This window comes from Apiotrichum porosum, assembly GCF_003942205.1.
Source record: "Apiotrichum porosum strain DSM 27194 chromosome Unknown scaffold_3, whole genome shotgun sequence".
Lineage (NCBI taxonomy): Eukaryota > Fungi > Basidiomycota > Tremellomycetes > Trichosporonales > Trichosporonaceae > Apiotrichum > Apiotrichum porosum.
In genome coordinates this window covers 160,109-185,069 of record NW_021167110.1, presented here as the reverse complement: position 1 = coordinate 185,069, position 24,961 = coordinate 160,109, and the positions used below count along the sequence as shown (strand labels likewise).

Below are 24,961 nucleotides of genomic sequence, written 5' to 3'. Positions count from 1 at the left end.
TGCACACGACCACACGGGCCGTCCGTTGCGTAATTGCCGTCCGGGCCCCGGAGAGGCGAGAGGGTGGTGGCCGGCGCCGCCTCCCCCTTCGCCGCGCGCCGACGGGGTGGGTGGGTGGGTTCGGCCCTTGAGTGCAGGTCCGTCGCGTATGTGTTGCTGCGGCGGGGGCGAGATTCAAGATTCTGGCTGCCCGCTCTGGCTGTGGGTGCGAGATGTGCGCGCGCGCGCAGTGTGGAGCCATGAGCCACAGAGAAGGTACCGCGTACACGAAACAAGTGGCGCCACAGTGGATCCTCCGGTCGGCCAGCGTGTGTGTCCTGCACCCCACCGGCCCTGGTTGCAGTCTCCTCTGCACACGGGTTGCGCGCAACGACGGGGCCCGCGGCGCCGGGGTGGGGGTGCTTCTCACCGCGAAGCGCACCCGCACACTGTCCGCAACATGCATGCCGAGAGGCGTTTTCCAAACTGGACAGCAAAAAAAAGAGAAGGAAACCCCGATGGATTGTTTCGTCGCACTTACTTGTGCGCAAAAGCTTGTACCCGCCACCTCCACTTGAACGCCGACATTGGGACCCATGACCCATGCAACCAGCCAGAGGCGTCGAGGTGTGCTCCTGCCAGGAGCCAGAATTCAGATGATTCTCGGCGCACCCGCCAATTCTCATCCAAGACTGATTTGCGGTTTTGACGCCAAAAGCGCAAGCGCAAGCACAAGCACAAGCACATCAGGAAGACTGTCAGCGGCCACTGTCGTCATGACCTGCCCCTCGTGTGCGACTGGGACCGCGAACGGCGCCGTGTGCCGTGGCCAAGGAGCAAGCCAAGCCGCCCAGCAAAAGACGGAGGTATGGCCAGATCTGCCACGCCATGGGGTGGGCATCCGCGCCACGGGTGGAATTTGTTCGCCACCCTTGCGCGCGCGCGCTCTTCACAGACACATTCTTGCATGCATCTTCGTCGGTCCTTGTCGAGGTCCCAGGCCCCCTCAAGCCAGTTCTAGCCCACCAAAAGTGCGACAATGACCCCCACCCCCCGCGCGCAGCCATGGGGCGCGTCCCGCGATATGAGGCGGTGGTTCTTGATTTCGGGTGTAGAGCTTGATCTGCCAGCCTCGGAACAAAAGAACACGCGCTCGCAACCCAATTTCAAACAGCTGGCCGGTGACTCGCTTGGCGTTTTGCAGTGCTTTCTGCTGCCTGGCAATGAATACCGACTGCTCCACACGCCGACGCGGGGCACACGTCGCCAGTGTAAAGTGAGTGTGGAGCGGAGCCAGAGCATCAGCCAGCACGCACGATGAATGAATGTTGCTGTGCAACGTCGTCGGCCACATTGGAGCCCAAGGGTCTCACCAAGGGTCACAGCCGCTCACGGTCATTTACACGTAATCCACCATGTTTCCCGACCTCCGTCGGCGCAGCTTGCGGCCAAATGATGCATTGATATGGTTTCTGGGCCGCAGCACGACTGGTTCCCAGCATGTGCCTCCTCCTTCCCCTGGTTGCCGTCACTTTACACATGCTCGTAACAGGGGACTGTAGCCGAAGGGGACCCGATGAGGTTGGTTACGGCCATGCCGTCACACCCCCAGTCACTCTTTTTAAAAAAACGAGAGAGCGTCAATTCTGAAAGCTCGTGAGCGTACGGGTGCCGCGGAGCAGTGTCTAGACCGTACGTACAGTACATGCTGCACATCTCGACCAGCAGGCCGCCGGTCCCGCATTGTTCCCACAATCTCGTCAACGGTCGCTTGCACATATGGTTGATTCAAGCAGCAATTTCCGAACCGGCGAGTTGTACGTCACAGACCCTCGTGTTCGGCAGGCCCAGGTCCGAGGTCCATTCGTGGCCAGAGGCGGACGCACGAATCCTCCGTGTTCGGCCTCCGGGTATGTCCCCAGCGATCGCCAGAAGGTCGGACGACCTAGAGTTGAACGCACGCACTCTCTTGTCCATCCCGAAAGGGACCGCCGGATCCTGCCACGTGTGCGGCACCTGGGACAGACTTTTGCTTTTGCGGTTGCGGTTGTGTGGCAGCCGCAGAACGCGTCGACGCTCATGTATGTACTTTTTGTTGATGATCGACACCGACATGGAGTCGTCTGCCTCCCCCTGTTTATTTATTTATTTTGATTTTGGTTACCTTTATGCAAGCTGCGGGTGTGTTACGGTGACGAAACAAGATCCGGTCGTCTAAAATAAACAAAAATATTCAGTGATCAAAGGGTTGGGTGAGCGTGGAGACGAGTCCTTCATCCAGCCGAGGTCACGTTTGAGCTCGGATCCTTTACGATCATGCAGAGTACCACAGTCACACTACTGTTCAAAGGAACGTGTGCATAGGAACATGTTCCTCGATCAGGTTTCGTAAGCAATACCAAATGTTGACTGCGATTCGCAAACTATCCACACGGGTTCCAGAATCTGGTACGAGATCTATTTCTGAAGTTGTGCAGGAACCAGTCTCCCGGCCTGACGTTACCTCTAACCCAGTCGTTTGGGTTGCTTATGACCTGGCACCGGCCACCGCTTGACATATGGCACCGTTTAACATGACGATGACGTCTTGATTTATGGCCCCAAAGTGACAGACGACAGCGGCAGTCACCATTCACACCAATCCCCGTCCACAAACTGTGCACTGTCTCGGGTGCTAACATCCACGACGCGTAAAAGGCCCTCCTTGGCATCGCCAGTGGAATTTGTTTCATAGAAACGCGACCTCCTGTGCCACACACGTCCGCCACGTACACTTTCCAACACATGTTTCGGGCAGAACGATTCCCGGCGGCCCGATGCATCGAGGGAGTGTGAGAACGCGTCCGATTTAGGTATGCACCCGAGTCTCAACACATGTGCATGTGCTGCAGCACTGGGCGTCCGTTACGACCGCCACCGCCGGCCCGCCACCGCCAGCGGGCTTGCCAGCTGTTTCGAGTCTCGCCGTTTCACCACAATTTTTGAACCACGTACAGTCTGACGGTGCAACAGCAGCCCACTGGATGGGTGTAGCGCTCCTATTGCCCTGACGCGTGGTTTGGGACTGACCCGGGACTGAGCCCCCCGAACCCCAGTTCCGGTCCGTAAGTATTCGATCTCACTCGACGTCGACACCTGCAGGGGCATACATTCTGCCTCTCTTCTGGATCGGGGTTGAACAAGACCCCACCACACGATACTCCTACGGGGACTCCGCGGACTTGGCAAGGCCGAGTGCGAATGGCACCCACGGAATTACTCGCGGCCTACTAGCCTGCCAAAAGAGAAAAACGAAAAATGTCTCTGGCGACTGCGTATGGAACATGGGCCGGTGAACGCCACCTCCGTCATGTACAAACCTGCATACCGCAGGGAAATGTCGGTCCGTACCCTATCGCCATGGCCTTGGCCTCGCGATGCCAATTGACCACGTCAGCACTGCCTCTCGGGACGATCAATTGCGCGCTGCCACCTGCCAAGAATGGCGCGAGGGACAGCCATGAATCGTCGACGTTGACCATTGTCGAAAAAAACAAAACCTGGTTCTTGCGTAGATCTCTGAGAAGCAACAGTGCCTTCTTTGCGGGCTCTGCGTTCCTCTCCTAGAGCCTGTCCAAGGCCCCTTTTGACTAGCCTGACTGGGCCATATTGTCAGGACCGACACAGGCTCCGCGAAACATGGTTTAGTGAGCAAAGCATGTCTCGTCGACAAATGGACTAGCGGTGGTGCTAGTGAGTCGTGCTACGGCGGTAAGCGGTTGGCCAAATTCCATCCGCGGTCCACGGCCGGTATGGCCAGTTTGGAAAGCACCAAGGTGAGTCAGGCACAGCCTTAGAACCACTCGAGAGTGCTCACGACGCGTCCACGATGAAGAAGGCCAGTGAGCAGATGAACAGGACACCCACGCAGAATTTATGGTGCCTCACAGATCTTGCTGCAGCTGCAGCTACAGTAACCACATCCAGTCCTCTGAAGGGTCAGCTATGCCAAAGGGAGACTTAAAGCGTGTCGACTTTATCACGTTTGTTGATGTACGATCTGACAAAACTCGGCGAAGAACCATAAAAAACATGATCAAAGAGGCTCTCGTGGTGTAGTGGCTATCATACTTTCTTAGGGTCCAGTCTTGGTCTTTAAGCCTTACCTCACGAGCTATGGAAGTGGTCCTGGGTTCAAATCCCGGCGAGGGCCCTCATCTTTTGCTGCGTGCACTCTTTTGCATGCAAGGGGTCGCTGGAATGAAGAGAAATGAGGAGCGGTGGGCGGAGTCGATGTAGAACGGCAAACGGCGGGTGTGGGCGGCAATCGGCGCCGACGATCACAGCGCGCCTTGTCCGGATATGGACGGAAATTCCCGCTCGCTGCTTTGAATCTGTCGGTGAGCTTAGGGTTGTACGCGTCACGCGTGACGTATGGGACAGGCCATCGTACAAAGATCACACGTTTACTGTCTCATCTCTCAATCGCCCAACCTCCCAGCAGACGACATTGAACAGCAAAGACCCAATACCCACTTTTCCACTCGACACTCCAAAGCACCACACCATGTCGCTCGAGATCTACGCCAAGAACGCCGCTGGCAAGCGCTACCTGCTCAACCTCGAGCCCTCGTCCAAGGTCTATGACGCCAAGCTCGCCATCCAGACCCAGTCCAAGATCAGCCCCGACGCGATCAAGCTCACGTTCCGCGGCGACGTGCTCGACGACGGCAACAGCCTCGAGGACGTCGGCATCATGCAGGGCAACACCATCCACGTCCTCGTCGGCGCTGAGCAGGACTGGCCCGAGACCCAGGACCAGGAAGTTCCCGCCTGCAAGTGCGTCATCATGTAGGACACCAACGTTTCGGGTGGCCACCAACAACAGTAAACTTCACGACGACCCGACGAGGACACTTCGTCACGACCTACCTTCCCTGTTTCGTACACGCCTTAATTCTCTTATGCACGATGGAGCCAGCCATTAATGGACACAAAGCAAGGCTGAGAGCAAAAGTGTACTTGCAATCTGGAGATTGAAGGCTTTCTCACCACCCTGTCCTCACCTGTCTGTCGTGGCCAGTCCACAGATGGGTCGAGCAGGGTGTACTGCGGCCACTGACCAGGGCCGAGAAACACCTGCTCGGAATATTGCACTGTCATGAACAGTATGAGCAGCCGACAAAGACTTGAGCCAGACCACCAGCTACGTCGGGTCACCCCTCACTGCCTGCTTAGTGCGACGGCCAACGGCAGCTTGGATCGAAATTAGTAGTACTATGTCTGCTCTCCAACTCCGACGGGCTGCAACAGCTGAAGCTGAAGAATGTGACCAAGAAACCCATGCAGACATGCTGATTAACTAACAAACCCTATTATATTTACATAATGTACGTCGAAGGACGGTCTTCCCTCAACTTCTCTCCCGCAGCCACCTTGGCTGCATTGCGGTTGTTGCTCCAGCGGTACTGGAAGTGCTGGGCGATAGACATGGCCGTCCCAAAGGCCACGAGCGAGACGCACACGCGGAAGCCGACGTGGTACGTGGGCGCGTCCTCCGACCTGAGGATTTGCGAACCGACCAGGCCGCCGAGGTTGGCGGCCATGACGAACATGGCCATGGCAATGGCTCGACGCTGGGGGCTGGCCTGGTTCAAGCTCAACCAAGTGGCGTTGATCGGGTGCCAGACCTGGGAAAAGGCGGTCGTGCACGTGATGGCAGCGTACTTTGCCCACTTGTTACTGCCGGACGACTCGTGCACGAAGACGGACCAGGTGATGAGCGAACACGAAGTGAGGAAGATGACGCAAAGACCCTTGTTGCGCACGCGGTCACTGACGAGTCCCGAAATGATCATCATGACGAATGCAAGCCAGCCACCAACAGAGCTGTAGAGGTTGGCCTTGATGGTGGAGAAGCCAAAGTTCTTGATGAGCAGGGGCTGGTACTGACCCATGGCGGAGGTGGCGGCAATGCAGGCAATGGCGTGGAGTACGTGAGGATAGTTGCGCCAGTTGAGAAGGGTGTTGAAGATCTCGCCGTTTGTAAGAGGGCGAGTGGCAGCGCTTTTGGCGGCGTCGTCGACAATCACACGCAGGCGAACAATCTCCTTCTCCCGTGCGGTGAGCAGTGTGAGGCGGGGGAAGAGCATTGGCACGGGGCGGTTGGGCCCATCGGGCATAAAGATCAAGAAAAGTAGCGAACAGAAGATGGCCAACGAACCCTCAACGAGGAAGAGGTACTGCCATGGGTGAAGGGACCCCTTAATCTGGAGGAGACCAGCCGCCATAAGACCGCCAACGCCAGACACGAGGACGCTTCCGAGGAAGAAGAATGACGTGCGCGATCCAAGCTCGTTGCGCTTGTAGAACGTTGACAGGACGTAGAGAGATCCGGGAATGTAACCGCACTCCACAATACCGAGGAGGATACGAGTGACAAGGAAGGAGGCATAGCCCTTCATGAACAGCTGAAAGGTCGCGACGAGGCCAAAGCAAAAGATTTGGAAAGTGAGCCACTTCTGGGGACCAATGCGCTGGACGACCATTTGTGAGGGAACTTCAAGAAGGACAATACCAAGGTACAGCAATCCCTGAGAAGAAGTCAGAATGAATCGTTGGGTGAAGGGGGGCGCGACATGAAGCGAGGAACTGTACGATGACGGGATGCAGCCCGGCAGTCTGGCGTTCCTGCTTACATTCCATGGACCGCTCAGCAGACCACCGCTTCTCCGTCTCCCCACTTGCAGACACCAGACTCACTTGACCGACGTTGAATTGATTCTGGACAATGCCAACATCCTTGAAGAGTGTACTGGTGACTGCGTTGGCGATGTTGCCGCGCTCGAGCTGGAAGCAGAAGAAGCCGAAGAAGAGAAGGGACAGGACACTGATGTCGAGCTTGCGAACGACTGCACGCTCTTCCGCCTCGGTCCAGTCCTTGGCCAGATCCTCCAAGCTGCTGGAAGTAGGCGTAGCTGTCAATGGTGGCGAGGCGAGCTCCGCATCATACTTTTCGTTATCGCCTGGAGGAACATGGCGTAAGCTTGGCCGACACCATTTGCCGATTTCAGTTACTTACTGAATTGGGAAGCCATTATCGCTCCCTGCCGAAAGATACAGTTCGGAACTGTTCAAGGGACGAGGTGGGTTTAGGCCGCAGAGAAGATAGTCTGGAAATCTTGACCTGGGGGGGGGGGGGGGGATGGTTTTGGGAAGAGCGAAGGATTCGGAACACGCCAATCGTTCATCTTGTACTGCCTGCGGCGACACAAGCGGCGGCCGGGAAAGCGTTCTCCCAGGGCTTCCAAGCGACCAAAGGACAATCGCATACTACTTGGCTTGGACATTTCCATGCCAGCACGAGCTCGGTGACCGCCAGAGCACACGCAGTTTGATGGTCGACCTGGGAAATCTGGAATTTTTGTGAAGGCGCAGCGCGTGGTTGGTCTTAAGCAGCGTCTTGGGAGGCAGTTGGAGTGCGTGATAAGATGCGTCCGACCAGACGGAACGTCCAAACCTACCCCATGTAGTCGTGCAGGTGATGGCGCGATGGCGCCTTACTTGACGTGCATATGAGCACCGGTTGAGCCACAATCACGGGCGATGGTGTCATCGTAAGCCAATCAGGTACCGCACTTGGAATCTCGGCTTGTTGCACCACCCGATTTCTGCCCATGGACAACCGAATAAGGATGGCATTTGCATTCATCTACCCTGGATTAGTTGCGCTTCTGCTTATGTGACAGTTGAACAGCTCGACAGACTGGAGTACGAGGGGGAAGATGTGATAATGGACGAAATCAAAGGCACACGCGAGCATTCGGTCACTGCACGCCGCGCCGACAGGAAGACGCCGATCTGTGTCCCGAACGGTGATTTCAGTTACGTCACAACCCAATCGTCCACAATCAACTGTGCAGGCATTCTCTTCATAATGCTCTGGCTGGGTGTACAATAGGGGGTTGTTGAAAACCCCAACACGCTACGTAACTTTCTTAAAAGCTACTAGACTCCACAGGCTACTAAACTCAACAAGGTACTCAATTTGAACAGGCATACTACGTGGCGTTCTCCATCTTGTGCGTCTCCTCATCCATCTCATTCTGCAGCGAGAAAATGGTATCCTCGGTACGCTCAATCTGCTTCTTCAGACTCGGTTCGCGGGTCGGGAAGAGTTCGATGAGGCGCGTCCAGCGGTCGAGCTTGTCGAGTTCCTTGTCCATAAGCGCATGGAGCTGGGCGAGCTTGCCCTGGCCAGTCAAAATGGCTGGAGAAGCAGACGGTCCGGAGGGGACGCTGCGCATTCCATGCGGCTCCGATTTCGCGCGGAGTGTCGGCGACTCGCCGTGGAAACGCTGGGGACTGAAGGATGGGGATGGGAGCGGTTGGACGTCGCTCGAGACATTCGGCGTCACCGAGGATGAGAGGGTGTAGACGCGCTTCACTGAGGTAACCGCGGCAACAGGTGCGGGACCTGGCCTGATGGCGGAAGAAGGCTCGGAAGTAGGAGGTGGCGGTGCGAATTGGTGCTGGTGCAACTCCAAACGCGCCAGCTTGTGAGGCGATTCGTCGGCTGGTGACATGGAACGCTGTCGCTTGAGTCCCTGAGTTTGGTCCATCGGGACCGATTGACCACTGCCAGGTGGGTTTGGAGCTGCAGCCACAGGCGGTGGTGGTGGGGCTTGAGAAGTAGCAGCCACAGGCGACGGAGCATCGGTCGCGACAGAAGACGCGGCCTCGGGAGGCAGCGACGACACGAGAGGCATCGGCTCAGGTTCAGGCGACGACACGGTGAAGACAGGTTGAGGAGGCATAGCAAATTGGGGAACTTGGTCGAGGGTGAGAATTTCGAAGTCGTCTTCAGTTTCGGCTGGCGAGCCAGGGTCCGCAGACGGAGGAGCTTCATCGAGAACTTCGAAGTCGTCCTCAGATTCGGTTGAAGGTGGGCGCCGCTTCCAATCGACAGCGACACCATCAGGACGCCATTTGATGCTCACAATCACCTTACCATAGGCATGGAGCTCGCGCTTCATACCTTTAATCCAGACATTCCGCACGCCATTGCGTTCCACGGTGGAACGGCCCAGAGATTCTTCCGGGAGATCCTCTGGTCTTCGATAGTCAGCGCACTGAAACATAGTGTTGCACTCACAAGATCCACATGACGCCTTCGTCCGGGTTTGGGTCTGGCGGTGCAGAATCACCCAGAGCGGCGATGGCACGTTCAGCAGCCTCGAGAGCATCGAGGTCGGGCTTGACATCGAGAGCGGGCAGCTGGGGCTTGGATGACGTTCCAGGCGACTGTGAAGCAGCCTCTGGGGACGAATGGCATTGGACGGGCGCACTGCGCTGGCGTGCCATTTGGGTCTCAGAACTTGTGGCTGTGGGTGTGACAGAGCGAGACAACGTTGCCTGACGTGACTCAGGGGCGCGCTTGGGAGCTGGCAACAAGGCCTGGGGTGCGGGGAGAGCGGGTGGAGGAGGTGGTGCAACCGGATCGTTCGGGCGTACGTTGTGGTTGCGAGGCTTAATGTTTGGGTTCCACTTGGGAGCCGGGCGATTGGCTGAGTACGAGTTGTCCGTGTATGGCTGCAGGAGAGTTGTAGGAGAAACAGGAGCAGTGGGAGCTGGTGCTGGGGCATTGGGTCGCACGTTATGGTTACGTGGGACGACCTTGAGACGCTGCGGGGGAGCCGGAGAAGGCTCCTTGGCCGGCCCAGGTGGAGGACCTATGGTTGAGGCTGATGGCACCGAGTCGTTTTCGCGTTGGTTGTGGTTACGCGGGGTGAAATTGGGAGGCTTTGGAGCGGTCGTCTTGTGTCCCACGGCCTCGTCAGCCGCCAGTGACATGCTTGGCGCGGCCACCGATTTCGAAGTTGAAGCCACGTTCGCTTCCTCTCTGGCCTCCACTGGGTCGGAAGGGACAGGCTTTGGCGCAGGGTAGGGAGGAACATATCCAGACATAGTCGAAGAGCCTGCCGCGGGAGGCGAGTGGGGCGCGTAGCCAGTCCAGTCCATTGCTGATGCGGATGGGGTGTATCGTCCTGCGTTGCGTGGTTGACGGGAGTCGGCGTTGTCGACGTGGGAGCGCTTCGTTGATGGGCCAGGTTCATCCTGGGACTGCGAGGACATAGCGGATGGTGGGCGGGATGGGAGGGGGTGCGCGTGGCGGGAGCTTGAAGAGGATGAAGATCCTTGACGGTCACTTGAGCCGCGGCGAGAGTTAGAGTCGAAGGTGTGTCCACTCCAAGGCGGGCGGTGTCCACGACTGCCGCTCGAGCTGCCACCGCCGCGGTCAGAGCTCACAGCTCCAACAGATGGAGGGAGGCCAACATCTGTTGCTGCTCCATTTCTACTTCCGCGGAAGCCGCCGCGCTTGTGCTTCTTGTTTCCACGAACTGGCAGTGTTCCCACCTTGGGTGGGCCAAAGTTGGCAACCTGCAACATTCTCTTTCTGCTCAGGCCGGCGCTTCCATCCTCGGGATGGTCGCGGGTGGGGCCTCTGCCCCGGTTTGACATGTTGCTGTTTCGATAGCTGACAAGAGGTTTGTGGGGAGTGGTGGTTTCACAAGAGGTGTTAGAGAAGGTAGAGAAGAGGAAGGTTGGGAAGAGGGAGGTTGAGAGGAGGAAGGTTGAGAAGAGCAATGTTTGTGTAGCTGAAGGCCAAAACGGTTGACGCGACTCCGGAAGCAATCTGCATTTTGCCACCCGATTGTAATGAACACCTGATTCATTAGTAAACATTTCCTTATAATTGTAAACAAATACGACTCAGAATTGCTGCGCCTGGTGTGGACTAAATAAGTTAATACGACGAGTCCAGCATATGCAGAGTCGAGTTTCTAATAATCAGTTATTCTAATACAATAGCCATAATTGACGTGCCCATATAGAACACGTGGTCTTCCTTAATTCCTCATGAGTGTACATACTGTATAGTGTGACTGGTGCTCGTGATCCTTGATTGCCCCAATAATGGAAGCAATAAGCGGCAAAATGTAACAGTCGCTGTCCCACCTTCCATCAGCCTGTGCTTTGGTCCCGTCTTTTGCGACCCGGATGACACACTCTACGATCCTCATTCAATGGTTTTCTGCTGGAAGGTCGATCAGTGGATCAGTGGATCAGGGGCCATGGACCCCTTCCCTGATCATCTCTCAGCGTAAAAAATAAAACAAACAAACATGAAGCTGTCCAAACTCCGGGTCGGCAAAGGGGGAAAAGGACTGGACATCAACAACGCGACATGAAAGGACGGAGCCTTAATAATTGAGCAATAAAATAGTCGCTTTACACCGGCCAGTGTATTGTTATCCCCCATGTTGTATTCCAGATCTACTTTGAACTCCGGCCAGCTTGGTAATATACGTAGCTCGTGTTTCGATCTCTTGGATTCGAACCCCGGCCAGCTTGGTAATATACGTGGTCCATCCAAGGCACTTTAACGATTATGCTAACGAGCGACTATAATGTTTTGTTGTTGAGTATGGTATCACCGAAAAGGCTTTGGAGGGGTTTGTTGGGATTTGATGCCGTTTAGTGCCCGAGACCGATGGTCTTAAGCTGGCAGTTTGTCTTTCAGAAGAGGATGGGGATGCATAGGCGTCTACAGAGCTGCTTATATGCACACAGAAGGGAGGCCCGAGCACTACAGAGAAGCACGAGGACAATGAAGAAGCAGAAAGAGCAGCATTGGTGCAGTACCCTCGTTCTCCGGTCAGCTCGGTGCCACACTGCAGTGGCGCAAGTGGTTACGTAATCTCAACAGGGGTTTGCCAGCCCTCGAAAAGGGCTTTGGCCCCTCTGGCCTCTGGCCGGCCTCCATTATTATTTTAGGTTCCGTTTACTATTTGACAACTCCCTTGTGATTGTGGCTGCCATTACATAGATATCTTTCTCGTGTGCAGTGTGTATGCCAGTTCCTACCGTTAGCACATCCTCGCTGATCGCTGCATATCTCTGCATCTTCGTCGACGTATCATCTGTCACGTTCGACCTCCATCACGAGGATTACAGGACCGTCACCTTCTACAAACACGTTGGTTGATCATATTCATCAACCACGCCTGCTTCAAAACCTGATACGGTCACCGGTCTCTCGCAGTCGCTAGTCATCAAGTACCTCGGTAATAATCATCGGATACATCTCTCTTTCGCTTTTTGAACACTCAGTTCTTTCTCTCCGGTACTGGCTCACCATCCACCTACTGATGCGTTGGTGTCATAGACCGTGTTCTTGACCCGCAAGTGATCACTCAGAAGAGGTTGACCTTTAGAGAGCGGCTTGCATACACAAATGAGAGGGACTGGCGCGTAGACATCACTAGGCCTACTGCATCATTGCCAGCCAGCGCCGTGGCTGGCACCATCTGGCCCATAAACAGCAGTATTCAGAACATCAAATTCGTGTCATTCTTTATCACGCGTGATATCCTGCAGGCCTCAGAGATTCCGCACAGATAAACGCCAGTCCAGGAAAAAGTAGATCATCCAGATCTTCGCTACGAGCTGCCAAGGGACGATACATTGGGCTTGTTCGCTTGATAGAATGACCGCCACCTCCCCCTTGGCCACTTGAGAATGCCGCCTCAATCTCGTGCCATGCCAGCAGTGACATATGCCGGGACCTGGAAGATAGGATGACCCGGGCGCCGCCACGATCCTGGTTCTACCGAGATCTGTGTGGTTGGTGACACCTCCAGCCATTCGACGGTCACCAGGCAGTCACATGCACAGTCGCGTCTATCTTCGTTTTGCCTCATTGACAGGTCCATGCTATCTTCTCACACACGGTGGGCATCTGTGTGGTACCTCCAGGCTGCACTCAGATTTGACGAAGGTGAGGCAAGGGAACTGTACGTAAATGCCCCATCGAACTGCGTAGATTACAGCGTGTTTAATTTCTATAAGAAGGCCTGGCGAAGAGAGCAACACGTCCTCACTCGCGGTCAGGCGGCCACACCCAACCAGCATAACCGGCCTCTTTGCATCATTCCCTTTATAGCCAATACTCAGCCAACACACTCGCCATGTCAATCACGCACGAGAGTGCCAGTGACTCTTCCCCACCCAGCATGGGCGACAAGGAAAAGGACCTCGGTGGGGTGCGACTCGAGGCCGTCCAAACCGGCGGCCATGTGGTCGACGCTGTGGAGCTGGAACGCAACTTCAGTTTCCTTTCCACGCTCGGGCTTGCTTTTTCACTCCTGAACTCCTGGACTGGTAAGTGCTCAACGACGTTGCATAGGGGTGGCCGTCAATGTTGCTTGTACTAACCGTCCAGCCATGTGAGTGAAGCGAGTGGGCAGCCCACAACCCCGGGCATTCCGTCGGCCGACAGAATGCCGGCGACTATCGCCTTATCATAACCGTATCAGAGCTGACCACGGACGCACAATACAGGGCCGCAGCGTGAGCCATCTGCCTCCAAATACCTGTTAATCCACCCTTAGGCTACAGGTTGTTCTTACCAGCGGAGGAAGCGCCGCGATGGTGTGGGGCCTGATTGTGTCGGCGGTTGGTACGCTGTCAATGAGCATATCACTGTGAGATCGCCCAATTCATCTGTATACTCCAACTAAACCCAACAGTGCCGAGATCTGCCACGTCTTCCCCCTCTCGGGTGGGCAGTACGACTTTGTGTGTACGTAGATGTTGTTCGTTTACCAACAACAGACGCTAACGTAATGATCAGATTGCACTGCGCCACCGCGCTTTAGGGTTGGTCTTTCGTTCTTCACCGGCTGGATGGCCTGCGCAGGATGGACGACACTACTCGGTGCCGGCTGCTCGTTAGGTTCAAGCTTTTTCACCGCGTGAGTGGGCCCCTAATATAACACCTCCTATTTCATTCCACTCACACACCTTCAGGCTCATTTCGTTCTGGCATCCGGACTATGAGCCCGCGACATGGCATGTTTTCATGTTCTACGTCGCAGTTATCGTGGGCCAGTTCCTTCTCAACGTGTTTGGAGTGCGCGCTTTGCCGCATCTCGACAGGTTTGGTGCTTTCTGGAGCATCGCGGGTATTGTCACCATTATCGTCACTCTCCTGGCATGTTCCTCTGGGCGATATCAGTCAGCTAAAGACGTGTTTGGGACTCTGACCAACTTGACTGGTGTGAGTATCCACCAGTAGATCGCGGGTGGTGCCACGATCACTCCGTTTTTTTCCACCACATTTTCCTGACACATGACAGTGGCCTGATGGCATGGCATTCATCCTTGGCCTGCTTCAGAGCACCCTCGGCTTCACGGCATTCGATGCGGCCTCGCATATGGTCGAGGAGATGCCGAACCCTTCTCGCAACGCACCACTAGTGATGTGCGTAGACCCCTTGCTCATAGAAGACTTCATTGCTGATAATCTTGTGCAGGATCCTCGCTGTTGCCATGGGTGCTGTCACCTCGTGGATCTTCATGGTGGTCCTCCTCTTCTGCCTCGCAGACTTTGACGCTGTCATTGCAGCTGCAAACGGCCCATTGCTCGAGATCTACTACCAGTCAACGCGAAGCATGGTGGGGGTGAGTACAGCCTTTGTGACAAAAAAAAAGAGGCATGTGCAAATTATCTGACGTACCCAGTCCACCTGCCTGATGATGTTCAACCTCACCGCTATGATGATCTGCGTCGGCGCTGCCGGTACGGTGTCGTCTCGTATGATTATGAGCTTTTCGCGCGACCGTGGCTTTGGCCATGTGTCCCGTTTCCTAAGCCCCGTCCACGCCCGCCTCAAGGTGCCCGTGTACTGCCTCGTGTTCTGCGGCGGCTGGGGAATTGTCTTCGGCCTGTTATGTGGGTTGCGTAGGTTGGAATGCCTCCTGACGTCCAGACCTCGGCTCGTCCGTCGCGTTCAACGCCATCCTTGCTGTTGCGATCCTCCTGCTGCAGATCAGCTATATAACACCGAGTAAGTACATGCCACAAGTCCACTGTGGGTGCACCTTCACTGACGCCATTTCACAGTTATCATCGTCTTCATTCGAGGCGAAAAGGCCTTTGCAGGGCACAGCCGCACCTATTCCCTTGGGCGGTGGCGTCGTGAGTCTTGTTCATCGTCTTCTCTCCCTTGGCCCTGCGCTGACTCAAAACAGGCGTGGTCAATGGACTTGCCATCGCTTTCGCGGTCATGACGTCGGTCATCTTCGTCTTTCCGCCAGCGATCCCGGTCACCTCTGGCTCAAGCATGAACTACGCCATTGTGGCATTTGCCGTCGTGCTTATCATGTGCGGCGTCACCTGGCTGGTCGACGGTCGTAAGAACTTTACCGGCCCGCGTGACCTCGAAGAGCGTCTGCAGATGGGCAAGAATGCCTAAATGGTGGATGATAAAATTAGTGGATGATAAAATTAGTGGATGATAAAATACAAGTTGTACATACAGCAAGAGATCAGAGGTTCTTGGCCATGGGTCTTGTCTTGTGATATGAAACCAAAGAGATTGCGTTTTATGGCACTTCATAAATCTCCTACTACTGTCATCCTAGTTTTGTTATAGTTTTGTTACCAACGAGCCTATGCTTTGATCTCAAGGAGGCTCTTGCCGGTCTTGACCTCTTCCAGAGTGGGCATGGCACCGAGTCGGATGAGCTCAGACGCCTTGGCCACGATCGGGTCACGACCCATAGAGGTGACAGTGACAATCCTACCGGCCTTGGCCTGGTAGAGAACAAACTTGAGATCCTCAGCAGAGCCGTCGAGGTACGACTCATCAAACTCCTCGCCGGTTCCGACGTAACGCAGACCCTTGCCCACCGACGACCAGAACACAGGCGCCTGCTTGAATGCCCAGTCCTTGTCGGGCGTGGCAATCGTCCTGCCGACATGACGGCCGTGGTTGCCAGCGACGTTCCAGTGCTCCACGCGGCGCGAGTTGCCGGCGGGGAACTGGGGGTAGTGCACAATGTCGCCGAGAGCGTACACGTTCTTCACACCAGGGACACGCAGATACTCGTCGACAGTGATACCACCGTCCTTCTCCAACTTGAACGTGTCCTTCAGGAACTGGGTGGCGGGGGCGACACCCGTGCCCATAATGACAATGGTGGCCGGCAGGGGGTCGATGCCCTTGACGTGCAACTGCGCGACCTTGCCGTCGGCGCCAGCCGTAATCTTCTCGACATTAACGCCGCGGTGGAACTTGATGCCTTGGCCCTCGAGGCTCTTGACAATCGACAGTCCGAGGTCCTTGCCGAGCATCGCCTCGAAGGGGATCTCATCAACACCGACGACGGTGAGCGACTTGTGGTCCTTTTTGGCAATGGCACCCGCAGCCTCGAGACCGATGAAGGATGTGCCAATAATAATAACGTCGGCGTCTTTTGAGAGGCTCGACGTGATTTTCTTGATGTCGTGAGGGGTACGGATGGTGACCACACCCTCGAGGTCGGCACCGGGGATGGGGATCTTGCGGGGGTTGGCGCCTGGGCTGAGAACGAGGTGGTCGTAGTTGATCGTGCCGGCAGCAGTGGTCACAGTCTGAGCACCAGGGTCGATCGCCGTGACCTCTGTATTGAGGTGAAGCTCGACTCCGAAGTCCTCCTTGAGCTCATCCACCGTACGCCATGTGAGCTTGTTGGCGTCGTCCTGGAGCGCCTTGGAAAGCTTGGTGCTGGTTGGGTCAGCCCTTGTGACAAACCGGCGCTCACCGGTCAATAGGAGCATAATCCTCTTTGGAAACAAGGACAATGTCTCCAGCAAAGTTGTGCTCGCGGAGTGACTCGATGGTGTTGATACCACCAGAGCCACCACCCACAATCACGACCTTCTGCTTGGTTGTCGCCGCGCACGGCGAGCGGGCTTTGGAGATGACACGGCCGACCTTGGACTTGATCTCAGACTGGGGTGCCGAAACAAGGATCTTACCATCCTTGACCTCCGCCTTGTACTTGTAGAGCGAGTCAAGACCGGGAGCGTCCTCAATGTCGCCAGTGGTGACGTTGAAGCAAGCGTTGTGCCAGGGACAAACCACGCGCCCGTCCGAGGAAAGCACTCCCTTCTCGAGGGGAGCGCCGTAGTGCGAGCAGTGAGCCGAGGTAGCGTGGACAACGCCGTTGATCTTGGAGAGGAGGACCTTTCCGCCGTCAAACTCGACAGCCTTCATCTTACCCTCGCCGAGGGCCGAGTCGTCCAGGACTTCGAGGGTCTTGACGTCAGACATTGGATTGAACTGTAGAGAGACGCGGTGGAGTAGAGCGCGAGTGGGGTAGGTGCGAAGAGGATGACAGAAACGAGGTAGTAGAGTCCTTGTGAAGATTGTACGCGCGATGGGCATGGACCAGAGGAGTGGTGAGTGGTTGGTGGTGCCAGCTGCGTCAGTCGCTGTTTGATGTGAACCCAGCGATCGGTGAACTCCGTCATTGTGTCTGAGCAACCGTTGACCAATCCGGACCGCCGTAATTGCCCATCCATTTGGCTTATGACGATGCAAAGCCTTGTGTCTGCCACCCATCATGTTGACATGCATATGAAGCCATTGGCGGTCTGTGGCACACTCCCTCTTCACAGATATGCAATGCAGCCCCGCTGTAGAAAGGGTCGGCCACAATCGCGGTGTAATCTGCACCCAATGGCCGGCCTCGCAATTCAGGTCATAGAGCCACACCACAAGCCGATGCGGCGTTTGGATCAGCGTTACTTTGTGATAAATGAGAGCAAGGACAGAAGCCAGAAGCATGCGGAAGCGGAGGACCGACTGGTCCTCCTCGTGTCCCCTCGGTCCTCCCCATGCAACGTTGTGAAACGCAACTTATCATCACAATGTTGCTGTCAGTTACTGTTAGACGCTAAGTAGACGCAACTGTAGACGCAACTGTAACCTAACGCGATACCATTATATCATAGTCGCTCGTTAGCATACTCGTTAAAGTGCCCTGGATGGACCACGTATATTACCAAGCTGGCCGGGGTTCGAATCCAGGAGATCGAAACACGAACTACGTAAATTACCAAGCTGGCCGGAGTTCAAAGTAGATCTGGGATACAACATGGGGGAAAAGCACTGGCCGGTGCAAAGCGACTATTTTATTGCAGCGACACGTTTCCTCCAAGGAGAACCATTGCCACCACAATCTCTCCTCTCCGTCCACAGAACCGTTGTATGTCTCCCGTGCGCTCGCCGCGCCGTGTCGGGACTCCCCGACTATTCGCCGAGTTTGGCTTTCTGGTCGCAGCCAACGCGCCTTGATTGTCTCCCACGCCCGCTCTTCCCGTCTCCGCAGACAAAAATGACGTTTGACGGGGTCGAACCGCCGACCTTGTGCGCAACGCTTGACTGTTGAACAGTTCTCTAGTGTTAAGCACACGCTCTAACCAACTGAGCTAAATCGCCGATTATGTAATCCCACAATTACAAAGCAACATAATGAGTAATTGTTCAATTTAAAATGCGACCGATAACTTTAATTATCTATGTTTAATATAAATTATATTAAACAAATATAAATTTTTCAATAATTTATATTAAACATAGATAATTAGATTTAGAATGTGACCAATACGGGAATTAGATCCATTTCCACTTAGGTTGAGTGGGAAACCGTAACAGTGAAACACGTCTAAAGGTTTATTAATATTTATTCTTAATAAAATGGAAACAATTTCGGGATTGCGGTAAACAAACTTACCAGCAAGAAGTTATTGCCTGTCAACGTCCCATGACGTATGCAGAGGCTTCTCAGAGGTCACTACCCGCTGAGACCAGCCCCTCTTCCCCCTTTTCTCAGACCCTCAATCCATCTTGTGGCAGCTTTGTGCCTCGGGGGTTTTGTGGTCGCCTCAACACAACTGGGAGTGAATAACGGGGCGCTTATGTTGTACCCACCCAGACTTCGCGGCAACCTTTTCCAGCCCCGATGAGCCCCAGTCTCTGTCATTATCTCAGGTCAGAGCGACCGGCCCCACAATGACCTCTTCCGTCCACATAGGGAGTCCTGATAGAAGGAAATGAGTTGGCCAGGAGAGCGAGGAATGAAAGAACGTGTAAGATCGGGACCAGGACGGTGCAACAATCACATCAGCACTCGATCACCCTTCCGGCGCTATGCCACATGCTCAGTGCTCGCGTTTGGCTTCATGATCCCAATGCCTGCATTGAAGGTCGTGTCTCTATGTTTCTATGCTAAATGATCTAGTAGTGTATCTATGCTTGGTGTGGTGTGTTACAACAGAGAGACTTGGTTCACTCCTCGGCGGCGAGCTCGCGGACCTTGTTGGCGTTTCCGGCCAGAGCGCGCTTGAATGCCTCGAGAGAGATGTTGGCAGCGGCGCCGTTGCTTGCCCTGCGCTCGGCAGCCTTGTCGCCGAACGAGGGGGAGCCAGGGCGCGAGGGAACGGGAGAGCCAACGACGCTGTCGTTGCCAGTAAGCTCGCCGGTGGGAGCGATCGAGCGGGCCAGACGCTGGCGGTCGCCCGAGAACGAGGCCGCGCGCGAGCCGGCAGGAGTCACCAGAGGGGTGCTGTCGGGAGTGACACGAGGGCCCAGGCGGCCAACGGGCTGCTCAATAATGAGCTTGAAGGAGGAAGTGGCGGCATCCCAAGTGGCGGTCACCTTGGTCAAATCCTCGACCAAAAAGTCCGGGCTTTCCTTCTCGAGGTCCTCGCGCGAGTGCGAGGTGCAAGTAGCCAACACAAACGACCCAGCCGCTTTGCCAGCTCGGATTCCAGTAGGCGCGTCTTCAACGACAATCGAGTCGAAAGGCGAAGCGTTGCAACCGTCGGCGCCGAGGAGGTACGGGTCAGGGAAGGGTTTTCCGCGCTGGACGGAGTCGGCGGTGACGAAGATCTCTGGGGTGGTGAGGCCGGCAATGGGGAGTGCCTGGCCGGCGTAGAACTTGGTCGATGAGGTGCAGATGGCCCACTTCTCCTCGCCGTTGCGGAGATGACGGTCGGAGGAAAGGTCGTTGAGGAGCTTTTCGACACCGGGAAGAACCTGAATGCCCGAAGCGCCACCGGAGGCCTTGCCGATCTCCTCGGCGTTGGTGAGGATGGCAGTCTCGAAACGCATCACCTCCTCGGGGAGCTCGTCCTCAGGGATCGAGCACCATTTGCGGAGAGCGTCAATGGTGCGGTAGCCGTGGGCCGAGTGGAGAATGTCGTCGAGGTCGAGAGGGTACTTGGCAGCAAACAGCTCCCAAGCCTTGACGACAGCGGGCGACGAGTTAATGAGGGTGCCGTCCATGTCAAAGAGGACCGAGTCGACGTTGATCTCAATGATGTGGGGGTTCTCGAGGGCGGGAGTCGAAGCACCCGAGGCACCGGCGATGGAGCCACGACGCGAAGGGAGAGTAGAGTTGGGCGCGGTCGAAGCAGGCGAGGGCATGGCCGACATCTGGAAAGCCTCCTTGGTGAAAACAGACATGGTGGATAAGATGTGGGGGTGGTGGAGGATGGGGGTAGTGAGGGTGGAGTCGTTGGAACGAGTGTGTGTAGCGAGAGCGCAAAAGGTGGCAAGTTGCAGACCTGGTTGATGGAAAGAACTTAGGATGGATCGACAAGTCGGTCCTTTTGTACGATCTGCACCGACCTACCGCCTTCCAGATGTCCCCAATGCATTCCCCCAGCCGGCGGTATCGTCAGCGCCGCCGATGGACGCATCATCCAGCATTTGCTGCCCCCAAGCATGGTCGGGTTATTCTGCAGGTCCCCGGTTTAGTTACGGGGCGATAACCCTGTTACGCCCGCGGTCCCTTCGGGCATCCGTCCAGCGCGCTTGGCACAGCTTGGTAGGTCACCCAGGGCTAGCGGGGGCAGGCAGGAGGCTGGCAGATGGCACGCGCGGGGTATCTGTGACATGTGCGCGGTCATGTTGTCAAACGGGGGTCCATGATACGCTGGCATGCTGGCAGGTGCTGACGTGTATGTGACCCCCAAAAAGTTGCCGGGGACACCGGACGGGGTCAAGTGAACCCGTTCTCCTGTCACCCTGTGGGCAAACATGATGTCAGAGGCGCCTACCCAAATGTTTCGGAGACTGCGCGGTTGGAACGATGCGCGATGACGAGGAGGTGGCTGGACGAGGAGAGGAAAGAAATGCAGGCATGGCATTAGGCTCAGGGCCCATCGTTTTCCATCACCGCTGGGGGGGCAGAATTTTTGGCCCACGGTGGAGAGCCCACAGGCTGTCGGAGTATTCAGCCGAGATAAGCCCGGACGATCGGATGGATCTGCTCCCGGGCCGTTATCTGCGCCTCTGCTCTGATGCCTGTGTGGGTGCGGCGATAACCGTTTTCTTAAACCGCGCATTGCGTGGGAATGTTGAACCCGTGTCTTGCGGTCCCATAGAGCACATGCTGGAAGGAATAATTTCGTGTCGGTTACGGGAATCGAGGCATATGGGCCGAGGCAAACATTCTGCATGGCATGCCAGGTGTATTTGGGGTCCATTAGGAGTGTGTCATAACGTAAGTCGCCAGTCCGTCAGAGATCTGTACGCGTGCGTTTCGAAATAACGGGGGGTTGCGGTTTTTTCTCGCTCGCCAGGGCACTCACATGTCTGCCCTGGCAGGTCGATACCGCCGGACCCAGGTGAACACGAGGGTCCACCTGCCGTCACCCTCCCACTTGGCACACCGTCGGACGGTGGGCACACCTCAAATCCTCAAACCACTGCGTTTAGGGTGCCAACTACACCTGGCGCAGTCCACGTCCACTGGGGCCATGACGCGCAGTGAGAACCCCCGCGCACGCGGCCGTCCCTATCGTCCCCCTCCCCCTAACACTCACACACACCAACCACCCCCGGACAAGTGCAACCCCGAGACCGAGCTACGGGCCCGTGATCCGTGAGAGGTTCCAGTTGTGCCGTGCCCGCCAACACCGCACGCGATACCGGAAGTCTTTCCAGCCTCTTCTCCGCTGTACCGCCGGAGTCCCCTGCACCACCTCCCTCCTTAAAAGAACTGGAAGGCAAGAGATTGTACAAGTCCCCCCCATTCCCATCACCAAGTCCACGCCACTCGACTCATCTCATCTCATAACACACTTCACTCTCATTATCGCATACAAGTTACATTGACTGGAACTTGCCACGGCCTTTACTCCTCCATCCTCCAACCGCTCCAATCACCTTGACCACACACACACTCCACACGCCACACTCATCCATCATGTCTACCGCCTCGACTGCCCCTTCGTCCCCCATCGTTCACGCCATGTTTGACGACCTCGCTATTGACTCGGGCTTCACCACTCCTGGTGAGTAAACCTGCCACTCCCACATTCCGCCACTTGGGGGTCGTGTGGGCACAATGCGGCGGCGGCCGGCACTATGTGCGGCGCCATCCCGATAGCTGTGTCTCACATTCTGAGTTGGAGCTGCAAACCCGAGAAACCTTGCTGACATTCTCCAGACCGCTCGTCGTCTCCCTCCCCAGCCCTTCCTGCTTCGCCTCTTGCTAGCGGTCTGCACAAGGTCGCTGTCATCGGCTCTGGCAGCTGGGGTACCGCTCTCGCCAAGATTGCCGCTGAGAACGTCGCCAAGCGCACCAGCGAGTTCGACCCTGAGGTCCGCATGTGGGTCCGCGAGAAGCAGGTGAGTAAATAGCAGTGCAGCTGTGCACTTGGTGCGATGGGCTACGTATCTGACGCCACACTCCAGGTCAACGGCAAGAAGCTCACCGAGGTCATCAACAAGACCCACATGAACTCGCGTTACCTCCCGGACGTTGAGCTGCCCGAGAACCTTGTCGCCGTCCCCAAGCTCGCCGACGTCGTCAAGGACGCAACCCTTATCGTCTTCGTCACCCCCCACCAGTTCCTCCACACCGTCATTTCCGACCTCAAGCGTGTCCCTGGAACGATCACCCCGGGCGCCCGCGCAGTTACTGCCATCAAGGGCGTCGAGGTTGTCGGCACTGAGATCTCCACCTTTGCCTCCCTCATCGAGTCGCAGCTCAGCACGCCTTGCTCGGCTCTCTCGGGTGCCAACATCGCCCTCGAGGTCGCTCTTGGCCAGTTCTGCGAGACCACCATTGGCTGCCCCTCGGGCGTCGACGCTACTCTGTGGCACGCCGTTTTTGACGCCCACTCGTTCCGTGTCTCGACTGTCGAGGACGTCAACGGTGTCTCGCTCGGTGGTGCGCTCAAGAACATTGTCGCCCTCGCTGCCGGCATGGTCGACGGTCTGCGTCTCGGTGGCAACACCAAGGCCGCCATCCTCCGCATTGGTCTGTCCGAGATGACCGAGTTCACCCTCGAGTTCTTCCCCGGCGCCCAGCGCCAGACCTTCTCCAACGAGTCGGCAGGCATTGCCGACCTCATCACCACCTGCTACGGTGGCCGCAACCGCAAGTGCGCTGAGGAGATGGTCAAGACCGGCCACTCGTTCGACGTCATTGAGAAGCGCCTGCTCAACGGCCAGAAGCTCCAGGGTACCGCTACCGCCCAGGAAGTCAACGCCTTCCTCAGCGCCCGTGACGCGGTCTCCAAGTACCCGCTGTTCGAGAAGGTGTACCGTATCGCCTTCGAGGGCATGCCCCCCGCCGAGCTCGTCAAGGGTCTCTAAATTGCGGGCATTGGTATTTGAGGGAGAACATACATACACACGATAACCACTTGGAGCCAGCCTGAAAGTGCAAGTGTTGCCACTCAGTGCTGCGCTGTATTAGTACTGTAGCGTTAACGTATCCGGTGCAGGCCACCTAGATGAATAGACACATAGATATTATTCTTTCTCTGCTGTTGGCTGCGCAGTTCACCACTGACACATGTGCCACAAGCAAGTTCGTGGATCCGTAGATTGGCAAGTGGCACACAAGTGGCACACACCCACGCTAAGAGCGCACACTGCTAATCTATCAGTGGGAACTCTGCTAGTCTGTACTCCGGCCTGACTGTGAACTGTGCAAAGTTTATCGTTTGTAAACATCCATTAACCCCACTCTATGTCTGCTATCTAGGATCATAGGCCATGGCATGGATCGTCGCCCCGCCCTATCGCTTGTCCACCCACACCTCCTATCGCCGGCGTCCACGTCATGGAGTCCGCCTTTGATAGCGCGTTACGGAGGCCCTCATGACCCCCCTAGCCTAGGATCATGAGGATCCTGTTAGGAAAAAAACTGAATACATAGGGTCACTCACAGACCAGGGTTCGCCTGTAGTTTGGATTGAGCTACTGTCGTCATACAGGTTACCCGTACGCCACCCACGACATGCAGTGCGGAGCAATTGATGGAGCGAGCGGCAACCGCCAACGGCAGTGGACGGACGGACGGGCGGACTGACCTTCGCCCCCAAACCGAGAGTGAGAGCGTAACGGGCCATCTCGCACCTGTTGATTAACGTCCAACGGCGCGAGGGCGCTTTCTGCAACGCCGAAAAGATACTCCTAGACCCGTGACAGCGGGTGACATGGTGACATGGTGACAAGCACGCCTTCGCCGTTGCCCCAAAACGCACTTGTCCCCTGCGACCTCGTGCGTGGGAGTAGCAGAAGGGGTAGATCTGCTTGCACCAATCGGTTTCACAGAGAGAGAGGGGTCCGGGGTTGTGCAGGGTTTGGTGCCATTGGGATTGGTGTAATTGGTGTACGGTGTGTGCGATTGCCACGTGTCTTACGTTGGGTTGGCCGGGTTGGACGCTTGGTAAAGCACGGCGGTGGTGCGGGCTGCGGTAGGAATGCTGAGAGAAATCTATAACTGACAGGATCAACAGCTGCCGTAATGGACAGTCTGGAAAAGCTCCTGAGGCACCAATCCAGTGCTGGAGATCTCCCACGCTTGGGGTTGGCTTTGGTGGTGTTGCTAGGCAACCCCGGACATGGCACAAGACCGGATGGCGAGGGAAAATGGAAAGAGATCGGTTGTCCTAAGCCGGTATTTCGAACGCAATGGCCGCAAACCCACCACTTTAGACTGGTCTAAACGCGATTTGTTAATTCAACTTGACGATTCTGAACAGATGCTTGTGATACTGAGCAGCTCGTTATACCGGAACGTGTCTACGGCTGCTGATTTGAGCTGTTCATAACAGCGCACAGTTGCAGAAACGTGGCTCGAGATT

General features: G+C 56.1%; 7 protein-coding genes and 2 non-coding genes across 9 annotated transcripts; 4 read left to right on the top strand and 5 right to left on the bottom strand.

The window, feature by feature from the left end:
- The first annotated feature begins 4,062 nt into the window (after positions 1–4,062).
- Positions 4,063–4,171, top strand: EHS24_005664. Its single transcript has one exon. It is a non-coding gene; the product is annotated as a tRNA-Pro (tRNA).
- A 354-nt stretch (positions 4,172–4,525) lies between these two features.
- EHS24_005663 (uncharacterized protein) lies at positions 4,526–4,813 on the top strand (the record flags this gene model as incomplete). Its single annotated transcript, XM_028621155.1, has 1 exon — positions 4,526–4,813. One exon carries the CDS (start codon positions 4,526–4,528, stop codon positions 4,811–4,813), a length of 288 nt encoding a protein of 95 aa, XP_028477607.1.
- Positions 4,814–5,339: 526 nt separating this feature from the next.
- EHS24_005662 (uncharacterized protein) lies at positions 5,340–7,055 on the bottom strand (the record flags this gene model as incomplete). Its single annotated transcript, XM_028621154.1, has 3 exons — positions 5,340–6,551; positions 6,721–6,983; positions 7,040–7,055. The coding sequence occupies 3 exons, from the start codon at positions 7,053–7,055 to the stop codon at positions 5,340–5,342; spliced, it is 1,491 nt and encodes a 496-aa protein (XP_028477606.1).
- Positions 7,056–8,018: 963 nt separating this feature from the next.
- EHS24_005661 (uncharacterized protein) lies at positions 8,019–10,092 on the bottom strand (the record flags this gene model as incomplete). The annotated part of the gene is made up of 2 exons (XM_028621153.1): positions 8,019–9,072; positions 9,113–10,092. The coding sequence occupies 2 exons, from the start codon at positions 10,090–10,092 to the stop codon at positions 8,019–8,021; spliced, it is 2,034 nt and encodes a 677-aa protein (XP_028477605.1).
- Positions 10,093–12,989: 2,897 nt separating this feature from the next.
- On the top strand, positions 12,990–15,278 carry EHS24_005660 (uncharacterized protein; the record flags this gene model as incomplete). The annotated part of the gene is made up of 11 exons (XM_028621152.1): positions 12,990–13,182; positions 13,244–13,247; positions 13,551–13,603; positions 13,655–13,775; positions 13,831–14,080; positions 14,160–14,284; positions 14,337–14,484; positions 14,545–14,755; positions 14,793–14,870; positions 14,927–15,001; positions 15,055–15,278. The coding sequence occupies 11 exons, from the start codon at positions 12,990–12,992 to the stop codon at positions 15,276–15,278; spliced, it is 1,482 nt and encodes a 493-aa protein (XP_028477604.1).
- A 197-nt stretch (positions 15,279–15,475) lies between these two features.
- Positions 15,476–17,120, bottom strand: EHS24_005659 (uncharacterized protein; the record flags this gene model as incomplete). Its single annotated transcript, XM_028621151.1, has 2 exons — positions 15,476–16,571; positions 16,609–17,120. 2 exons carry the CDS (start codon positions 17,118–17,120, stop codon positions 15,476–15,478), a joined length of 1,608 nt encoding a protein of 535 aa, XP_028477603.1.
- A 1,067-nt stretch (positions 17,121–18,187) lies between these two features.
- On the bottom strand, positions 18,188–18,290 carry EHS24_005658. Its single transcript has one exon. It is a non-coding gene; the product is annotated as a tRNA-Val (tRNA).
- An 849-nt stretch (positions 18,291–19,139) lies between these two features.
- EHS24_005657 (uncharacterized protein) lies at positions 19,140–20,318 on the bottom strand (the record flags this gene model as incomplete). Its single annotated transcript, XM_028621150.1, has 1 exon — positions 19,140–20,318. One exon carries the CDS (start codon positions 20,316–20,318, stop codon positions 19,140–19,142), a length of 1,179 nt encoding a protein of 392 aa, XP_028477602.1.
- Positions 20,319–22,065: 1,747 nt separating this feature from the next.
- Positions 22,066–23,462, top strand: GPD1_1 (glycerol-3-phosphate dehydrogenase; the record flags this gene model as incomplete). Its single annotated transcript, XM_028621149.1, has 3 exons — positions 22,066–22,153; positions 22,309–22,490; positions 22,557–23,462. 3 exons carry the CDS (start codon positions 22,066–22,068, stop codon positions 23,460–23,462), a joined length of 1,176 nt encoding a protein of 391 aa, XP_028477601.1.
- Positions 23,463–24,961: the final 1,499 nt, after the last annotated feature.